We start from the raw sequence: 19690 nt of genomic DNA, 5'->3' as shown, positions 1-19690 counted from the left end.
CTATAAAACCTTATAACATTTGTTTTATTTCATAATTGTTGGTCATAATAATGTGGTTGGATCATTGATTTATCTCATAATGCATATATGTCAATATATATTAAAATATTAGTAAACATTCAAATCAATACAATCAACCATTGCCAATTTTTAAAATAGTTGAGATATGTGTGGGTTTATATCATTTAGTAGTTAATGCCCTTAGAAACATAATTAAATATAAAAAAATCCTAAACCTAATAGAACCTAAACATAATGGGAAAATCAAAGATGACAAAGTATGAAGGAAATGTAACCTCCACTTACGAAATCAAAGGTGGGGGATTCGCAGGTGAAACGTAAGAATTGAGCATGCGATCATCCACTAAAAACAACTTGGTAAGTAACATAGACTAAAAAATTATTACATGAAATGCCAAACATATATTAAATGGATTACAGTTAGCCAAAAAATCAGAGCCAAAACAGGTATTAATTGATATTTTAGTGTAGATGAACTTAAAGAGAACAAATAAAAACTGTAACCAAACAATATGATTGCACGATATTAAAGTGTATATTTCCTAAATTTAAACAAATCTTCCCACAAATCTACCCACGTATTTAGCATGTCAACCTTTAATGTAACATATAACAATTCAAACTATATTGTTACGATTAGGAGATTACAATATTATAATATCTTTCCTTAAAAAAATTATTCCTTTGTCCAAAAAAAAATAAAAATTATTCCTTTAATAAAATATCATCGTTGACAATTTACACATAAATTTGGATAGTTACCATATTCTAAACGATTTCGAAATATTCTTATATATAAAATTTTAGCAACTTACCAATTATAATTGTAGACGTATGATTAAATCTTAAATACTAGAAAATAATTTTGTAAACATGCCCTACAACTATAAATATAGTAGACGTAATGAAGGTGTAACTCATCTCGAATACTGCAAACCATCTAAAATTACAAATTTTTCCAAAAAAAAAAAAAAAAAATGGCTGCAAACAATGATTTGGAATATACAAGTGAAGATTGTACCCAGTTTGAGGCAATATACAACTTTCTTAGAAGAAACCTTGAAGATGATACTCGATGATGATGATGTGAGAATACATCATTTATGTGTAAGAATTTAAGTTAAAAAAACAGCATAATAGATGAAACAAATTTTATTTTAAATGTTTTTTGTTTTAATCTTCTATATGTGTGTTCACAACTTCTCAATTTTAGGATGGAGTGAAGAAAAAAATGTCAAAGAATTAGAGAGATTTGTGATTAAACTCGATTGGAAACTAATTGAGAAGAATTATGTTTCTGATTTGCAAGTTTCTCTTTGATTACAGATTTAAGAGGCAATGGCAGATGCATGCTATCATGATCATAGTTGGAACTTGGAAGCTATTTTCAATCAATTCTCTATGTTAAAAAGGATACATCTACAGTGTACATATAACTATAAGGTTCACAAGGTTTGATTTAAGCATTTTTTTTTTGTTTCTTACTTTTTTTTATAGCTAGCAACCTAGCCGCTGTATATCATTTGCATAATAATGTGTTTACTCTAACTTATGATTAGAGATACACTAATTAATGTTAAAATTGTTTTCTGGAAATTTTCTAAAACAGGTTGATGGTGCTCTTGACAGATTTAACAAGGAAAATCTAGAGAATCAAACAATCAATGCTGAAATTGTCCCAAAACATGTAGGAGTTATATTTTCAAAAATTACTTTGTCTAAGTTTATTTAGTATTAATTCAAATCTATTCTGATTAGTTTTCAAATGAGAAGTTACGAGAATTAAATTACTAACCTCTTATTTCTATGGAATGGCAGGTGCTTGCATATGCTTCTCTTGACTAGATCCATATTGCTTAGCTTTTTGTCTAACTTATTAACATGACAAAAAAGAAACTGATTTTGTCTTTCTTTCCAATGAAAGAGAGTATATTTGACGGCAAAAAAAAAGTGTATTAGAAAGGTCATTCAAATCATCTATTATCATAATAGTTTTAACAAAATCGAGCATCACTTTAATATTATGCCTAGAACCCATAATCGGATTTGCAAGAAAAAGTTTATATTTAATTTTAATCATTTACTAGACTTGGTATTCTAGATCAATAATCGTAGAAAATAAGAGTTGTGATGGTGACAATGATATTCTGCGAAAACAATAAAAATCAAGATGTTGAAGTCACTGAGTCATTCAGTTTCTCATAGGTATAGTTTGAGAACAAATTACAGAATTTTTTTTTTTTTTTTTTTTGTTGGACAAACAATTTACAGAAAACTAAACAATTAAAAATACACTTGGATTCAAAACTTTAATAACATACACAAAAACAAGAGAATAATAAAATTGTAAGAACCTGATCAACCTTGATGACTGATGAGCCTTGCTTTGACTGATAGAGGAAGGATGAAGAACCGCATGCGTCTTCACCAATTGCTTTCAGAGAAACTTTCTCTTTCTAATTATTGGTACGTTTGGTCTTGACAGAATTTTTTTCCTTGGGCCGTTTAAAACCCAACAGTAATTTCAGTAATATAAATTACTGAAATGTTTAGAAGAATTGTTCTTAAAAAAAAAACTCTAAATTATGCTTTTTTTCTTTTTCCAAACTCATTTTTATATTACCTACTAGGTGCTTCCCCACGCAACGCGTGGGTCGTGGTGTAGTTGGCACTTTCTTGTTTTTTTTTTTGATCTTTTTCGTTTTCTCTTTTGTATTATTTCATTTTAATTAGGCATATACGGGCTTTGCCGTCACTTTTATTTATACACTATATGTTTATACCATTTCGTTCAGATGTGTATAATTGTGGCGTTTACTTTTTATGAATTATGAAGATGTTGTTTCTTGCTTTTGAGGATCCAATCTTATCATTGACTGATATTGTTTCCAATACATTTATTGTATTATAAATTTTCTAATTAACTGCTTATGTAAACCCTTCATACGTTGATGTTGCAATAATAAGTTATTTTTTTAAAATATCTTCTGTGTAAGTGATTATGTTTGTATGCCCATGTTTTGGTCTAATATCAATAAGATCGTTTCTGTTTTTCTTTAGTTGACTTTGAAACCAATATTGAGTTAAGCAAATAATGGGTCGAATTATGGTGTTAATAAGTAATATAAATTCTTATATATATATATATATATATTGTATATATGTGACTATAAATTTGGCTAACTAAAAAATTATGTAATATTTAAATACAATCTTGAACATATATATATATTTTTTTTTTTGTAGGAGGAATGTATGAAATTATTGGATAGAAGTTATTTTTGAGTTAAATGACCTTTAATGTCTTTAAAGTGAGTTAAATATTAATAAATTTTTATATGTGTCTTGACTTTTTTTAAAAGGAATACCAAGTGTTTCCTTCCAAATTTGAAGTGATATTGTATTTTAGTTTTCTTATATGATTTTATGAACTTCAATGTAAAAGTTTTTCAAAGTAATAAGTACACTCACTGATTGAATTATAAAATTTGGAGAAATGTTTATTTCGTTTAATCATCTGCTCTTTTAAATAAATTAAATAAGTATGTTGTTATTCCTACAAATAGGACAACATATATTATAGTTTAACCATGGAGTTAAGCAATAGAAATGAAACTTGTGATTGCAAGACAAAATGTTTATATGTTACACATTGATCGTTTAAAAATGAATAGGAACATCTAATTCTCAAATAAAGTTGATTGTTTTGTTAAAACCAACATATGTGAATTTAAATTTAACTATGCAAATTTAAAAAATAAATATGAATAGATTAGAAAAGCAAGAAATATAAAAGAAATATTTTTTTATATAAATAAAATAAAAATTGAAAACAATGTTAAATATATATAATACTTTCTACATTAAAATATAGAATCAAACTCTTACAAGTTACAACACATATGAGATATAACAACATTTGATATTGGTAGGAGAGGAGGAGAGAATGTTTACTATAAGATGGTAATCCAAATTAGATAATGGAGATGAATCTTTAAAAAATAGAACAATGTAATATCTATATATATATAATACTTTCTAAATTAAAATATAGAATCAAACTCTTACAACACATATGAGATATAACAACATTTGATATTGGTGGGAGAGGAAGAGAGAATGATTACTTATAAGATAATAATCCAAATTAGATAAAGGAGATAAATCTTTTAAAATAAGAATAATGTAAAATATATATCATGTAGTCTCTATATTAAAATTTAGCATTAACAATTTACAATGATATTTCATTTTTTTTTACAACCCATACAACAAAAATAAGAAATCAAAAATAACAAAAAAAAAGAAAAATGATTTGAGGTATTGTAGAAGAGAATGAGAGAATGTGAAAATGAGATAGTAAAAGAATGTCAATATGAGAGAATGATAGATTGAGAGAATGCTTATTTATATGATAAGAAATGATGGAAGTTACATTTAAAACTATTGAGTTACAATAGTAATTTATTGTGTTTGAATAAAATTGAGTGGTAGAATATGATTAATGCATAATTTATTTTACTTTCAGTTATAATTTTATTTTAATGTGTGAGTTAAATGTATTATGTTTATTGGATTTTAAATATTGTTTAAAGCAATTAGAAAGCAAATAAAAATAAAAAAAATTAGAAAACATTAAATGAAAATCAACCAATAAGGAGAGACCAAAACCTAACTTTTATATATATGATATATTACTTTAAACTTTGAAATGAGAAATATATTATAAACAATAATTTTACATGAGAAATATATTAATTTAGCCAACCAAAATATGAATATAAGTTTAGCCAACCAAAATAAATAAAAAATATTAAAATTTATAAAATTAGTTTTCTTATAAAATTATATGAATTCTTCAATCTCAATAATTTTTAAAATCCTAAGGATAACTTATATTTTTTTGGTTTTCACTCATCAATTTAATTTATAGTGCTAGATTTCATACTAATGGTTTCATCTTTAGAGAATTTAGTGAAATTATATTTTTAAAATTATATTTTATTTTTATATTTAAGTTCCAGTTGAATATGTTTTGTTTTTTGGATCATTTTTTATTTTAATTAAAGACACAAAAAACCAATTGTTTAATTATGTTCTTTTTGTTTTCAAAAACCTCAAATCATAAAAAATATATATATATATATATATTAAATTGATCTCTGCAGATTATCAATTGGATCACAAAACAAAATAGTCTTTATAAATGGATAAATGGATAATTATATTGATCTTTAAATATTATATTGATATTTATAAATTATTAAAAAAATGATACATGAATATGTGAGATAACCAGAGACATAATAGATAATTACATATGGATCATTTCAACTTTATGATCTTATTGTGTGGTGAATATTGTAAGGAAGTATGAAAATAATGACTTATAAGATGTTAATATAAAATAGAATATGGAGATAAACATTTTAAAAGATTAAAATAAATATATAAGATATACATATCATACAAACTCTAAAACTAAGTTTTTACAATGATATTTGATTTGATTTTTTATAACCCATACAACAATAATAACAAAAAAAATACAAAACAAAACAAAACAAAACAAAAAAGAGATTTGAGAGTAGTGGAAGAAGATGAGAGAATGAAAGAGTGATAGACTAAGAGAATAAGATAATGAGTATTTATAGGAAGAGAAATGATGAAAAATTGCATTTAGAAAAATGAGAGTTACAATTCTAATTTATTGTTTTGTTTTAATATAATTGATTAATACAACTTAGTGGAGAAATAAAGTTAATGCATAATTTATAGGGAGAAGCTATAAAGATTTCAGTTTTATATTATGTGAGTTAAATGTGAAAATTAATTGTTTTTAAATTTGTGTTTTAAGATAATTTTTTTTTGTTAAAATTGCATTGTCAAGTGGACCAATAAGGAGAGACTGAAACTCTACTTTTATATATATGATTTGGCACAAAATTAATTCAAAGCATGCATACTTACATCACTAATTAAGGTTGGACAACTAAAATTCGAAATAAAATTTTGGGAGAAAGAAAACAGGACGAGATTTATTTAATTTTCCAGTGAACCCGCAGCTTTTCAGGTTACTTGCGAGCTTACAATGATAAACCAAATAAGTAAATATAATCTATAAATTTTCAGGTATATATTATCTAATCTATATTATTAAAATCTTATAATGATTTGTAATAGATATGAAATAATTTGTACCAAATGCCCAACTGATATACGTTTGGGTTATAAATGTTATACCAAATCTTTTAGCTATTTTTTAATCTGTTGGAATAAAATATAATATTTTAAATCAGTAAATTATTATTTAAACTATAGTTATGAATGAGAAAACATGATATATATGGGATGAGACGAATCTGAGATCTCGAAATAGACATACCACCTTTCTCTTTTTTTTTGTCTTTACTTATAACAAAAACGAATTTAATTATTCTGTTTGTATAAACTGAACTAAAAACAAATCTATTACTAAACAGGTACAAGTTTGGATTATGAATGTTGATTCCTAAAAAATATGTTTACAAGTATTACCTCACATGTAAATAATATAATGCATACAGGATAGTAAACTTAGTTTTTGAAATCAATTCCGCACGTACGTGCGGGTCCAAATCTAGAAGACTTACAACAACCATTAGCTTTGCCAAACGTAATTGTAATATGTATGAAGGACTAAGAAAAACTTTATGTTAAAATTGATCCGAAAATTTATTCTCGGAAGCTATTTTACAACTATGCATACTATTTTTATTTATTTTATAACTATGCATACTATTTGTAATACAATATTTTTACAAAAAAAACTCTCAACAAACCCACAAAACAAATTTGTAATTAACAACAACATAACAAATTCTTTTAGAAATAAAAAAAAACTTATGAAAATATCCCCGCACGTACGTGCGGGTCCGTATCTAGTTCATATTTATGAGAGGAACACGAGACCATTGTATCTTCCCATAACGATTGCAATCAGTGTTTGTCACAGATGTTGGAGATTAGTTAGAATATTCTAAAATTTGATCTACTTTATGAAAAAGGTGCAGAATCATGTATAGTTGCATATGCATTCAGTATGAGGAACGTCTACTTTGAGGGAAATATGTTTGCATTGAGTACGTAACAATTCTCAGTGGAAGTTTAATGTTAGTGCTTAGAGTTAGACCTTTTCGATTTAATGGAAATGCCATAATCCACATTTTCTCTACTCTTATAAGTAATTCAATTTGTATGGAAAGTCTAATTTTAGTGCTTAATTAGACCTTTCCGATTAAATGAAAATGCCATAATCAGCATTGTTCTCCACTCTTATAAGCAATGTTTTTAAACCCGACTCAGAAAGCAACCCGGATAACCTTCCGGGTCATCGGGTCATCGGGTCACCGGGTCGATCCGGTCCAACCATAGATCACTAATTTGCTGAATTTTAATATATATCATATATATATATATGTTCATACTTTGGTTTTATGAATATTCAAACAAAATTTTCCATATCTATCAGTTATTAATTAGTATATATTTTTGAACTATAATTATAAAATTTTATTTCTTATCATTTTAAATCCAAATAAAAAAAGCAAAATATAATAGGAGAATATCAGAATACTAATTAAAAAATTATTTCTATCATCCACAAAAATTAATATTACTAGTATTACATCCCACGGGAGTATTTTTGCAAATAATATATATACCCAACAATTAGATGTATACGTAACTTTAAGGTTTATGTGGAAAAATGACTATGCATAGATAACATTAACACACTTTTCATTGATTAACCCACAATTCACAAACATACTAACACTTAATAGATTAAAGTGATCAAAATTGGTTTAGTCATGATATACACTTTATATTTGATTTGAGTGACATAAAAAATCTATGAAATACACAAAACGACATGTTGAACTGGTTAAAGAATCACAGCGGCACATATTAATTTGAAAAAATAATGCAGCATGATGCTTCATTAAAATTAAGACTTCTCCAACAATTCATCAAAGTGTATAAACGACTCCAAATTAAGGTTTTGAGACTGAGGTTGAGGAGACCCATATTTTGTTTTTTTGATCGACTGATAGATTTTATGAAGTTCAAGTATCGGATCTAATATATAGGGGGTATAAAAAACAGAGATCGTGGGCGAAAAATGGATCGTGGGAGATAGTTTTTTTTTTTTCTTAATTGGAGAGAATAGAGGAAGTAGTGCATGATTTCTTATTTATATATATGCTCGTCTAAGTGGGGGTTATTGGTTTAAGATTTGAAAAGAGTTTTAAAGACTTTAAATGTTACGTAAAATCTGTTGTTATTAGATCAAGATTTTGTTAAACTCTGTTAAAATTTAGTGTTATTAGTTTGTGATTTGTAAAAAGTCATTTAAAATCTTAACAAATCTGAGTTATTGGATTCAGACTTTTATAAAATCATTAAAAATTTTGTGTTATTCAATTAAAACAAAAGAATCTAGGATTGTTAATGAGTTCAATTATTATGTTATTGGTTCATGATTTTAGACACTTTCTTTACAAAATAAAGTCGTGGAAAGTATCATAAAAATACAGAGATTGTTTGGAGGATTTTACAAGATTTTAGAAAACTAATCAACAAAACTCTTTAGCAATCTTTAACAATCTTTCAATTATTCATTTTTAATGATTTTGTTGAATTCTTCAAAAATCTTCATAAATCTCAAACCAATACCACCCCCTAACTGTCTAAATTAAATTTGACCCGGACCGCCAGTTAGTGGGTTTTAGTCGGGTTTTTCCGGTTTCATCCGGATTTATTAGTATCTGGTTTTTAAGTAAAATCCGGACCGGGATAGCTTCCGGTTCGCGGTTAAACCGGTTCGACCGGCCGGTCCAGTCCGGGTTTCAAAACATTGCTTATAAGTGATTCAATTTGTATGGAAACTAAGGTATTTTAACTAATTAAGGTATGTTTGCCCACGAAAATAAAATAAATAAAGATATGTATACTGTATTAGTATACATCAAGATTTACGTACCTTGTTCTACAAATAACTATGACCCAAAAAAAAAAAAAGGTTCGACAAATAACATGTACTGAACGAGTTTGAAACCGGATATGGGGACCCCAGATTGGCGGATATAACATCAGTTTGAGACAAACAAAATTTTGTAACATTTAATACTATGTTGTGACTTACGTACGATACAACAATTAATATCAAACATAAACCAGTAAGCGTGCGATCATTTTACTTCTTTTTTTCGAACAACCCCACAGCTACTCTCATTTTTTTTTTTTTTACTGGATTAAGGATTGAAAGGGTTACATGGCTTGTGGAAAGCCTCAGTCACTCTCATGTTATTTCATTAAGTTTCTTTGTTTATACTAAAAGAAGAGAAGAAAAAAAAATTAATAACTTCAATAAAAATATAAAAGATCAAGAAACTTTTTCTTCTTTCAAGTTAAAAATATAGATTAATATGTTTAAAATTAAAAAAAAAAAAAACCCAAGCGAATCAGCTTGACAAGTCAGAGAGTTATGAATTAGCTAGCTATATAATTTTTTTTAGATATGTAGGAACGAGAGCTCTGATACCATATGAATGTTGAAGGTGATATGATAGATTTTATTAAGAAGTGTAAACCTATATTTATACAAAGCAGTGTAGGTTAAGCCTACTAAACCTAATAGCAATAAAGACTAATGATACAGTATACGTAATTACAGGGAATTAGTAATCACAGTAAAGAGAAGATATATATTATGTACATATATAGCTAATAAGAACATCTCTAGTGACCGTTAGCTGAGTCAACTTCCGGTGGTTGCAACCCCCACATGAAAATAAGAATATAGTTCAAATCTTTTACGGTCACGCTCTACAATTAGTTCTACTTATCCCTAAAAAAATACTATGTTATAACCATAACTTATCACAAGTATCGAGTTTATTATCGAAGACACTAGGGAGATGCTAAGGAGAAGAAGTGGAAAAAATGATAGCGGAGACAGGAATGGTGGTGGTAGGTGTTTTGGGATTATGGGCACGCTTTGTCCGAAAGCCTCTACTTGAATTCACCGGAGAAATTATAGATGTAGCCTCCGAAGTCGTGTTGAGGATGTGTCGACCAGATACAAGTGCTTATGCTCCTCTTTCTTCTACTACTAACAACCCTCCTCCCATTGGAACAAGGTGATTATACAATTTTTAATTGAAGAAATACATGTAGAGATATATACATATAGCTTTTTAAACCTTATTTGTAGATTCTCAACTCTATATACTTTTATATTTTCTTTTTCTTTTGGATGTTAAATTAAAAATCTTAATTAAAAAAAATATGAAAAGTTAGTAGCATTCATGGTCTCGTTTCCTCTCTGGACATGTGATTTTATATGGTTAATGAAAGCTCAAAAGCAATAAAATGCTAGTGAGCGCATCGAAAGAGGCTTGGTAGCTAGACATATTGTAGGTGATGCTGCATGTAATACATCTGTAAATTGATTAATTGATGAGCAAAGGTTACAAATCGCAAACCATATGTGATTAAATTGGCGACATCATTCATATGAACATGTGTTCTAATTAGGTTTATGAAGCTGATCCACAAAAATCAGAGAATGCATGTGTAATGAATTTAAATAAGATACTCTCTTTCTCTCTCCATCCAGAGAGCTCGTTGAATCGTGGGGATCCCTAAGACGCGGCCGCCGCTAACCACTGAATAGTGAATACAACAAGTTTGTGACTTTGTTAACACAAAGTCAAACACTAGAAATCTCTCGAGTCTACAACGTTCGTTCAACACTACACCGACTAAATTCCCAAGAAGGCTTTTCTTCTATGCAGGTGTAAGCCCAAACGTTTGTATTTGTTACTTTATTAACTCTAAGGGCTGAAAAAATATTGTTTTTTTTCTATGATATTAACTTAACATAATTAATTTACTACTAATAATCTGGTGAAAGTTCTTACATGCTTAGTGTTGTATTAAAGTAGTATCGGACAAAATGATCTCAGAATCAGGTAGTATCGGACTGGGCTATGTAAAGGCCATTCCCTTATAAAAACAAACAAAAACAATTTTACTTTTTTAAAGACAACGCAGAACCAAGGAAAGTTTTCCTCGATTCATAGGCATTTTTCTCAATCGTTTTTTTTTTTTGTCTCTTATTTTCTGATTGATCATAAAACAAAGAGCTGTTAACGTTTAAGTTATTTTATTTTTCTAAATGGAAATCTAACAAAATCTCAAGAAAAGTAATAATGAAACAATAAACATTCGTTTCTCGATATCCTTTGACAAGAAGTATGAGAAGATAAATACTCAAGTAGCTACAATTGATCAATCACGTGACCCACATTAGTATTAATCATAATACTTAATGTTTTCGTATAATAATTACAAACACATCTTCACTGTGACTATTCTTGAGTTGGTTCCCTACAAGTGGTTATACCTTTTGACAATAATCTTGTGATATTAATTAATGAAGCATATGTTCTAACTAACAATGGAAAACTTTCTGGTGATTGCCCACTTTACCATCATTAATGATTATAATTTCCAACCTTACACTATTTATCAAACAAATAAGAAATTTCTATAAAATTTGAGATATATATATCATGTAACATATAAGAAACTAACTGATCTGCATCAGATTTTTTATTATTATTATTCAAGAAATTTTTTTTTGAACATAGCCTCATAATCAGTATACCAGTCAGCTCCTGAATATTTCTTTTTGCAACCTATGATTAATTTGTTTTTATCACTTATCTTATGCAACAAGGTCGCTCCTTTCTCCATTTCACATGGCAGAAATATTCAAATACTTGTAAAATCATTGTGTACTTCGATTGTCTCCCCTCCAAGCTAAGACAAATAATAATTAGTAAACATCACAAAACTTCATACTGTCATTTCTGCGATATATTTTCTACTATTATCATCTTTGTTTGAGTAACTGTTGCTATCATTTGTCTCTCTTCACACCCAAGTTTTTGACATGTGACATGTCAACTAACACTTTCATTTCCATCAACACACTTGTTTATTCGTATAAGGATATATATTATATATTTCCATAGTATAATTTAAGAAAATGTTATGTTGTCATGTAAATATTTTTCGATATATTCTCCCATCACGAATACTACAAAACCTGAATATTGGAACTTGGGACTATTTTAAACAAATACCAAACTTCCATGCAATGCACCAATCAATGTGAATGAAATAGATATTTATCAAGAAACAAGAAAATAAAAAATTATATAATTCGTGGAAATAAGGATGTCTACCTACTTTTCAATGGTACTCCCTCCAAGTGAAAACAAGGTAGACATGCATTTGAAGATAAAGGAACTAGTCTTTTTGAAGTATGCGCTACAATCATCTTAGCTTCGAGGTCTCGTATGGAATATAATTTAAAATGATAAAATTCCATGAAATGATAACAAGAAAATCTATATAATAAAAAAAATGTGTAGATGAAACACAATTCAATAAAGTTATCCGGGAATACAATCAAGTTCAAACCAAACAAAGTGATTAGTATTGCTAATTCAGTATCATTATTGCATATTGATAATGATAATTCAGTTACCCATATTTTGCATATTGCTGAAAATAGAAACTTTTTTCTACATCAACCCTCCAAGATGTACCAAATCGTTTTACTCTGCCGTAACTTTGCAAACGTTTGGCAAAGATTATGAAAAGTTGAAAACAATACTAGTAGTAGTCTAGTACTGTTGACGTATAGAGAATCTAGAATATGTGTCTACCGGTGAAGTGGGTGTGTCGGCGTAGAGAACCAAGGGACCCCAAAATTTATAAAATTTATTAAATACTGTATTTAATTAAAGGGGAAAAAAAAAAAAAAAAAAGAATCAAAAACCTCCCCCATGAATAATCCTCTCTCCTCCTCTGATTGTGTTCATGTGAATGTCTGAGTCTTAGCTTCAATGCATGTGCTCATCTTCTGGATCTCAATCAGTTCTACAGCTTTTTCTATCAGTCTCTCTTCTCTATTATCCCTTAGCTGTCACGAAACATTCTCTTTCACTCTTCCCCATCTCTCCAACTAAAAAATCAGAAATCTATCAACATTCTTTGAACACCACCACCACCACCATAACCAATCCATAAGACAGTGTAATCAATTAAATTATCCAGTCTTGTCTGAAGAGACAAAAAGATTCAAACTTGTTTTATTGGGTTCTTTAATGGATCCAAGAACAAGACTTGACTATGCTCTGTTTCAGCTCACACCCACCAGAACAAGGTACTTTCTAATTTCTTTTCTTCTTAACCATTCCTTTAACAAAAGTCTTATAGTCTTAACTCTTTCTTCTTCTGTTTCAAAGATGTGAACTTGTGATTTTCTCTGGTGGGGAGAACGAGAAACTTGCTTCTGGGATATTTCAACCGTTCGTAACACATCTCAAGAGCGTTAGAGATCAGATTTCTAGAGGTGGTTACTCTGTTACGCTCCGTCCTTCCTCCGCCGTTCCTTGGTTTACTAAAATCACCCTTCAGCGGTATTGATTAGTGTCTTCGTCTCACTCCTAAATAAAAAAAGTTAAAACTTTATTTCATGAACCCTAAAAATTTGATGATTTCTTTTTCTTTTTGTTGTTGTTTCTGATTTTGGGGAAAAGATTTGTGAGATTCGTGACCACTCCTGAGGTTCTTGAGAGGTCTGTAACATTAGAGAAGGAGATTGAACAGATTGAGGATTCGATTCACTCTAATGCAGCCGCCATTGCCGGCGAAACTGAGGGTATGTTTGGTCACAAATTTAGTAAATTCCTAAAGAAGAAGAAAAAAAATCGATCTTTTTTTTTTACAATTGTGTAATCTGTTACTTATATAGGAAACGAGTCTTCTCAGAGGTCTACGGCTTTGTCAAAGGTGAGTTTTTTTATCTTTCTTTTACTCTCTTATATGCCAAAATTAGAGTTATTAGCTTTAATTTTTCAATTGTTGTTGGCTCTGTTTATGTGTAGAAGAAAGGGGAAACTGATGGAGACACTGTGGAAGAAAATTCTAAGTAAGTTTATGTATGATCTTGTGGGTTTTGTTTGTTGGTTATGTGAAGTTGATTGAATCTGATAAGTGGTGGAATGAATGGAATAGGGTTGGTCTTCAGCGTGTACTTGAGAATCGCAAAGCGGCTTTGTGCAAAGAGCAAGCTATGGCTTATGCTCGAGCTTTGGTTGTTGGTTTTGAATTGGACTATATGGATGACCTTTTGTCTTTCTCCGATGCTTTTGGAGCTTCGCGTTTAAGGTATGTAGCTAAACCGTTTCATGTCACTGTATTGTTTGTGTGCATTTGTAATGAATATTTATGAATGAATATGTGTGTTCATTTGCGTCCAGGGAAGCGTGTGTTAACTTTGTGGACTTGTGCAAGAGAAAGAACGAAGATAGAATGTGGGTGGACCAAATCACTGCTATGCAAGCATTTCCTAGGCCTGAACTATCCTTCATGGGTGACTCTGGGATTGTACTAGCTGGTGAAGAGAATGATTTGTTGAATGCTACTAACTTAAAACGTGGAAACTCCATGGATGCGTCGAGCCAGGGTAGCTTTGAGACTAGCCAAGGTCATTATAAGCATCAATTCTGTATTATTCATTAGATGTTTCTTGGATTTGGTTCCTTTGTTGGGGTTATTGGTTAGTAACTAAAGCCGAATTAACCGTGTTGTGCAGAAGGGAGAGCTCAGATGGCAATGCCATGGCCAAACCAGTATCCTCAGTACATGCAGAACTTCCAAGGACATGGGTATCCACCTCCTTATATGTTTCCGGGTATGCAAGGTCAGACACCATATTACCCTGGGAATATGCAATGGCCTGTAAACATGGGAGATGTGGAGTCAAATGAGAAGTCTTCCAAGAAGAAAAAGAAGAATAAGAAGAAAAAGAAGTCAAAGCAAGATGAATCTACTGAGCCAAGCGATGATTCTAGTGCTGAGACCGGATCAGAAGATGGAAATGAAGGAAAGAAACAATCCAGAAAAGTAGTTATCCGCAACATCAATTATATAACTTCAAAGAGGAATGGAGCAAAGGAGAGCGATTCAGAGGAGTCTGAAGAAGAGGAAGAAGGGTTTGTAGATGGAGATTCTATCAAACAGCAAGTAGAAGAAGCTATTGGCTCACTAGAGAGACGGCATAAATCATCTTCACGCCGTCAGAGGAAACACAAAAGTCACAACGATGATGATGATGATGATTCAAGTAACAAGGAAACTAAGGGGAATGATAATTGGAATGCCTTCCAGAATCTTCTTTTGAAAGACAACGATTCAGATGCAGAAGAAGCACTACGAACATCATCATCTGCGTTAAACATGGAGTCTGAAGTTGTGAGAAAGAGAGAACCACTTTCGGATGATTCGTTCCTGGTTGCAAATGGGAATGAGGATTGGGGAAGAGAAACCGGCATTAAGAAATTAGATGCAGGTGAGAATGGTCGGATGATAAAGAGAGGGAATAACTATGATGATGAGATGTTGAATCCAGGTAGAAGCGATGAATCAAGAAGCTATTCGCAGGCAGATATGTCGATTTATGATGGGAAGCTCAGAGCCAGAAATGAGGCAGAGGAAGACTGGTTCATACGTAACAAAGGAGGTCCAGAAACAGATGCAAGTCTTGTCAAAACATTTGTAGGAGACCAATTCCACTTAAGTAAGAGCAGTGAAAGAGATGTCCTGACTGATGACTCGTTCATGATCCATTCTCGTGTTGAGGGCCAAGTAGAAGAGTCTCGGTTAAGGACTGACATCATGGACTCTGATGTTTACGGAACCAACCAACAAGAAAACAATGCCCCGGAGTTCAGTTTGCATGAACCAGATGACCTTTTCATGGTTCTTGGACGGGAACAAGATGTTAAACCTACATTGTTACCATGGACTCCTGAAATTGACTACGAGACTAACACATTGGCTCAAAAAACAAGCAAAGTCGATTTGGAAACTGCCACTAAGGCCTCTACAGATGAAAAAACCTCAGATGGTAAAGAAAAGAAGAGTCGTGGTATTTCCAAGGGGAAAGATGCAAAGTCAAGGGCATCAAGTAGACCTGACCCGGCTTCAAAAGCCAATAGACCTGCTTGGGGAAGTAGAGCTGCTGCCTCCAAGACCAAATCTCAGATGGTAATTTCTGTCACCACTTTTTGTCTTTCTTGATTAGTTTCCTTTAAATCTCATCTGGATTTGGTTTTTGATAGGAGGAAGAGAGAAGGAAGAGAATGGAAGAACTTTTAATTCAGAGACAAAAAAGAATTGCAGAGAAGAGTTCTGGTGGTAGTGTATCCAAGAAAACTCCTCCTGCGACCAAAACAGTGAAGAGCTCCTCAGTAAAGAACGAGAAGACCCCAGAAGCCGCACAGTCAAAGGCTAAGCCCTTACTCAGAAGTTCCACCATTGAGCGCCTTGCTGTTGCCCGGACCGCTCCAAAGGAGCCACAACAAAAACCAGTAGTCAAAAGACCATCAAAACCATTAGGAAACAAGACAGAGAAAGCTCAGGACAAGAAAACGAGTAAAATAGGTCAATCCGATGCAAAAGGTCTAGAACTTTCTCGTGACCCGAGTCTTGAAATCAAGGAAACGGTGGTAGAAGATTCACAGTCTTACTTGTCCGTAAAGCAAGTGGAAGACCTTCCTCCTGCTGCTGCTCCTTTTGCTGATGATTTCAAAGACATTAAAGAGTTACATAGCATGCCATCAGAAGAAACGGATAGAGAAAACAACAGACCGAATGAAATCGTAGCGGATGCAACCAATCATCAGAAAGTACAACATCAGGATGATAAGGAAACAGTCAAGAAGTCACCTGTTTCCGAAGACAAGCAGATTACTACTAACCATTATTCAGAGGATGTTGGAGAAGTCCAGATTTCACAGGCAAAATCAGTGTCTCCGAAGAAGTCAGTGACATTTTCAGAGACGAACATGGAGGAAAAGTATTATTTCTCACCAGCGGCCTCAGAGATTGACGTATCGACACCGCCAGTGACTGAAGCAGATCACTCGAGGAAGAAATGGAACAGTGAAGAAACGTCTCCGAAAGCAACAGCTAAAGTTTTCAGGAAGCTTCTTATGTTCGGAAGAAAAAAGTAAAACCTGGAGTTAAGAATTCTTCTCCGGTCATATCATCATCATCATCTCTGTTTTGAGACGACGTTGTGTTGAGTATAGTTGAAAAGCCCGGTTTCATATTTTTATTCATTTAAATATTTCTTGTGTGATATTAAATACTATTTTTTCCGTTATCGGTTTGATTTGTGTCTGTTTATATTACTTCGTTGATGTATTGTTTATAGCATTGAAAGTGCTTCTCAATGGAGTGTAAGAAGTTGGTTTGGCGAGTTTGAATAATGGTAAGATTCTTTTGGATTTTTGTAACTAAACCTATTTAATTTGATTGATGATCATTAGAAAGGAAAACAATACGAAAGCATAATATGAACGATTTTTCACAAACAAAAATAATACTTTCTTCTGCAAATTCGGTGAGATGATTCTTGAAATGTAAGCAATTTGGTTCTGTTAGATTGATGAAGAAGTCTCTGCGGTACGATAAGCATTCAGTATTTTTATCTTTATTTTGGTAACATGTTCCCATCAAGTGGGTATCTAATTCCCCACGTTATATATTTTCACGTTCTAAGCATTTTTTCAAGCTGTTCTCCATTTTTGAAACTTAGTCACGATCAAAAATTCAGTCACGTAAATTTCATAGAAATTATACTTTTAACAAAAAGAGCTCCCTTTAAATTTTATTTTAGTAAGATACAGCTCAATTATATCTGCTTTTAGTTTGTCATAAACAACAGAGGATTCTCCAACAAGGAAGCTCTGTCACTATCTTTTGCACTAAGCATCCTAGACTAGACTACCATATTCCTATTTTCCCCAATTTATTAGATGAACTTTTCCTATACACAAAAGTAATTTGAAGAAATAAATAAAGGTGAAACGCCTATTTCAAAGAAATGGTAACGTGTCATTTTCCATTAGGCGAGACGATCCAATCTGAACAAACAAAGTTGTCTATATATCTAAAGAAACATTTTGTGAGAAAGAGAGAGAGTAAGGTGTGAGTCCATGGCGTCCAAGATTATCTCAGCCGTAGTTCTTGTGTTCAACCTCGTTGCCTTTGGTTTAGCCGTTGCTGCTGAACAAAGACGAAGCACTGTGAGTCACATCTTTACAACAATATATTATTTAGATGATGATTATGTGATGATCTCTCTCTCTTAATACTTAGAAGTTGATTTTTTTGTGGGGCAGGCAAGGGTTGTGCAGGACACTGAGGTGCAATACAACTACTGTGTGTATGATTCGGACAGAGCCACAGGGTATGGAGTTGGGGCCTTTTTGTTCTCAGTGGTTAGTCAACTCCTTATCATGTTCGTTAGCCGTTGTTTCTGCTGTGGAAAGCCTCTCAAGCCTGGCGGTTCACGCGCTCTTGCCCTCGTTCTCTTCATTGTCAGCTGGTAAGTTATATACTCTTTTGTTATTATTAAATCAGTTCATCACATATGTGTATCAGACTACTTCTAAGGATTTTGATTCGGTACAAAATTACTAACCGTCTTGACAAAACCAAAACTTTACCTTTTTTACATCAAAAGAAAAGTTGTAGCTAGAGATAACGGAAAATAAGATGATTAAATTTCACAATCAAACATATACAATAGTGTGATCTTAGTTTATATTACTGGAATTACCAAGCATTTTGATTCTTGGAATTATTGTTATATATCTTTGTTACTAATCCAATTGTGCTTCTATCTATCACTGAATTGATAAAATGCAACAAGCAAAAGAATCCGAAATTGTGCTAATATTTTTACATTTTGTTGGTTGTTTTGTTGGCAAAAAAAAAAAAGGATGTTCTTCTTGATAGCAGAGATATGTCTATTAGCTGGATCGGTGGAGAATGCATACCACACAAAGTACAGGACAATGTTCATGGACAATCCTCCTGATTGTCAAACTCTTCGTAAGGGGGTCTTCGCAGCCGGAGCCTCATTTGTCTTCTTCAACGCTATTGTCTCTCAATTTTACTATTTCTTCTATTCATCGGCTGCTGAGGCCTCCCTTTCACCTTACTAATAATTCTTAACCAACACACATAAGTTTTTTTTGTTTTTTCCTTGTGCTATGTGATATGCTAATATCATATTTTCTGCTTGTTTATGTATGACTGCAAACTTATTTGAAACTGAGGGTACAACTATGTGTTTTGTAGATTGATTTGTATGGATATTTTTTTTGGTTTAATGTCAATTTTTGTATGGTTATTAAATGAAAATGTTGTTTTTAATATTTGTGATATCCCCATATATTATTTGACAAACTGTGGGATGTTCATATTAGTTTCAATCCTAAATCTTTTTGATTCTAGATCAAAACCATGGTTATCAAAAGAAAAAAAGAGAGGACAAGTTATCCGAACACGAGAGCAACTAGCTCTCTCTCTCCCATGCTACAGGGGCATGGAATCCCATCAACACCAATCAGCAATGACCATCCCATATTGTGCAACTGTTCATTTTTGTTTTAAACCAAAATTGAATAGTAATGGACAATAAAATAAAATATCTAAGAATTAAGGAAATCTAATCCACGAATTCTCATTGGGT

General features: G+C 31.4%; 2 protein-coding genes and 1 long non-coding RNA gene across 4 annotated transcripts; all 3 read left to right on the top strand.

Moving 5' to 3' along the window:
- Window positions 1-9890: 9890 nt before the first annotated feature.
- Window positions 9891-10986, top strand: LOC147930232 (uncharacterized). The gene is made up of 2 exons (XR_015575338.1): window positions 9891-10202; window positions 10682-10986. It is a non-coding gene; the product is annotated as an uncharacterized LOC147930232 (long non-coding RNA).
- A 1777-nt stretch (window positions 10987-12763) lies between these two features.
- LOC104730635 (COP1-interacting protein 7) lies at window positions 12764-17444 on the top strand. Of its 2 annotated transcripts, none has more exons than XM_010449834.3 (9): window positions 12764-13303; window positions 13386-13559; window positions 13680-13801; window positions 13895-13932; window positions 14028-14071; window positions 14158-14310; window positions 14403-14629; window positions 14738-16191; window positions 16266-17444. In XM_010449834.3, exons 1-9 carry the CDS (start codon window positions 13245-13247, stop codon window positions 17157-17159), a joined length of 3165 nt encoding a protein of 1054 aa, XP_010448136.2. In that variant the 5' UTR covers window positions 12764-13244; the 3' UTR covers window positions 17160-17444. The 2 variants fall into 2 exon arrangements, with proteins under 2 accessions (XP_010448136.2, XP_010448137.2); XM_010449835.3 differs by having other exon boundaries at window positions 12773-13303; window positions 14031-14071.
- Window positions 17445-17724: 280 nt separating this feature from the next.
- On the top strand, window positions 17725-19373 carry LOC104730633 (uncharacterized). Its single transcript, XM_010449833.3, has 3 exons — window positions 17725-18236; window positions 18333-18538; window positions 18935-19373. The coding sequence occupies exons 1-3, from the start codon at window positions 18147-18149 to the stop codon at window positions 19158-19160; spliced, it is 522 nt and encodes a 173-aa protein (XP_010448135.1). The 5' UTR covers window positions 17725-18146; the 3' UTR covers window positions 19161-19373.
- The last annotated feature ends 317 nt before the right edge of the window (window positions 19374-19690 follow it).

The sequence above is a fragment of the Camelina sativa genome, chromosome 12 (assembly GCF_030686135.1).
Source record: "Camelina sativa cultivar CO46 ecotype springtype chromosome 12, ASM3068613v1".
Taxonomy (NCBI): domain Eukaryota; kingdom Viridiplantae; phylum Streptophyta; class Magnoliopsida; order Brassicales; family Brassicaceae; genus Camelina; species Camelina sativa.
Note: the sequence above shows the minus strand (reverse complement) of the source record. Positions and strands in the feature narration are given on the sequence as shown.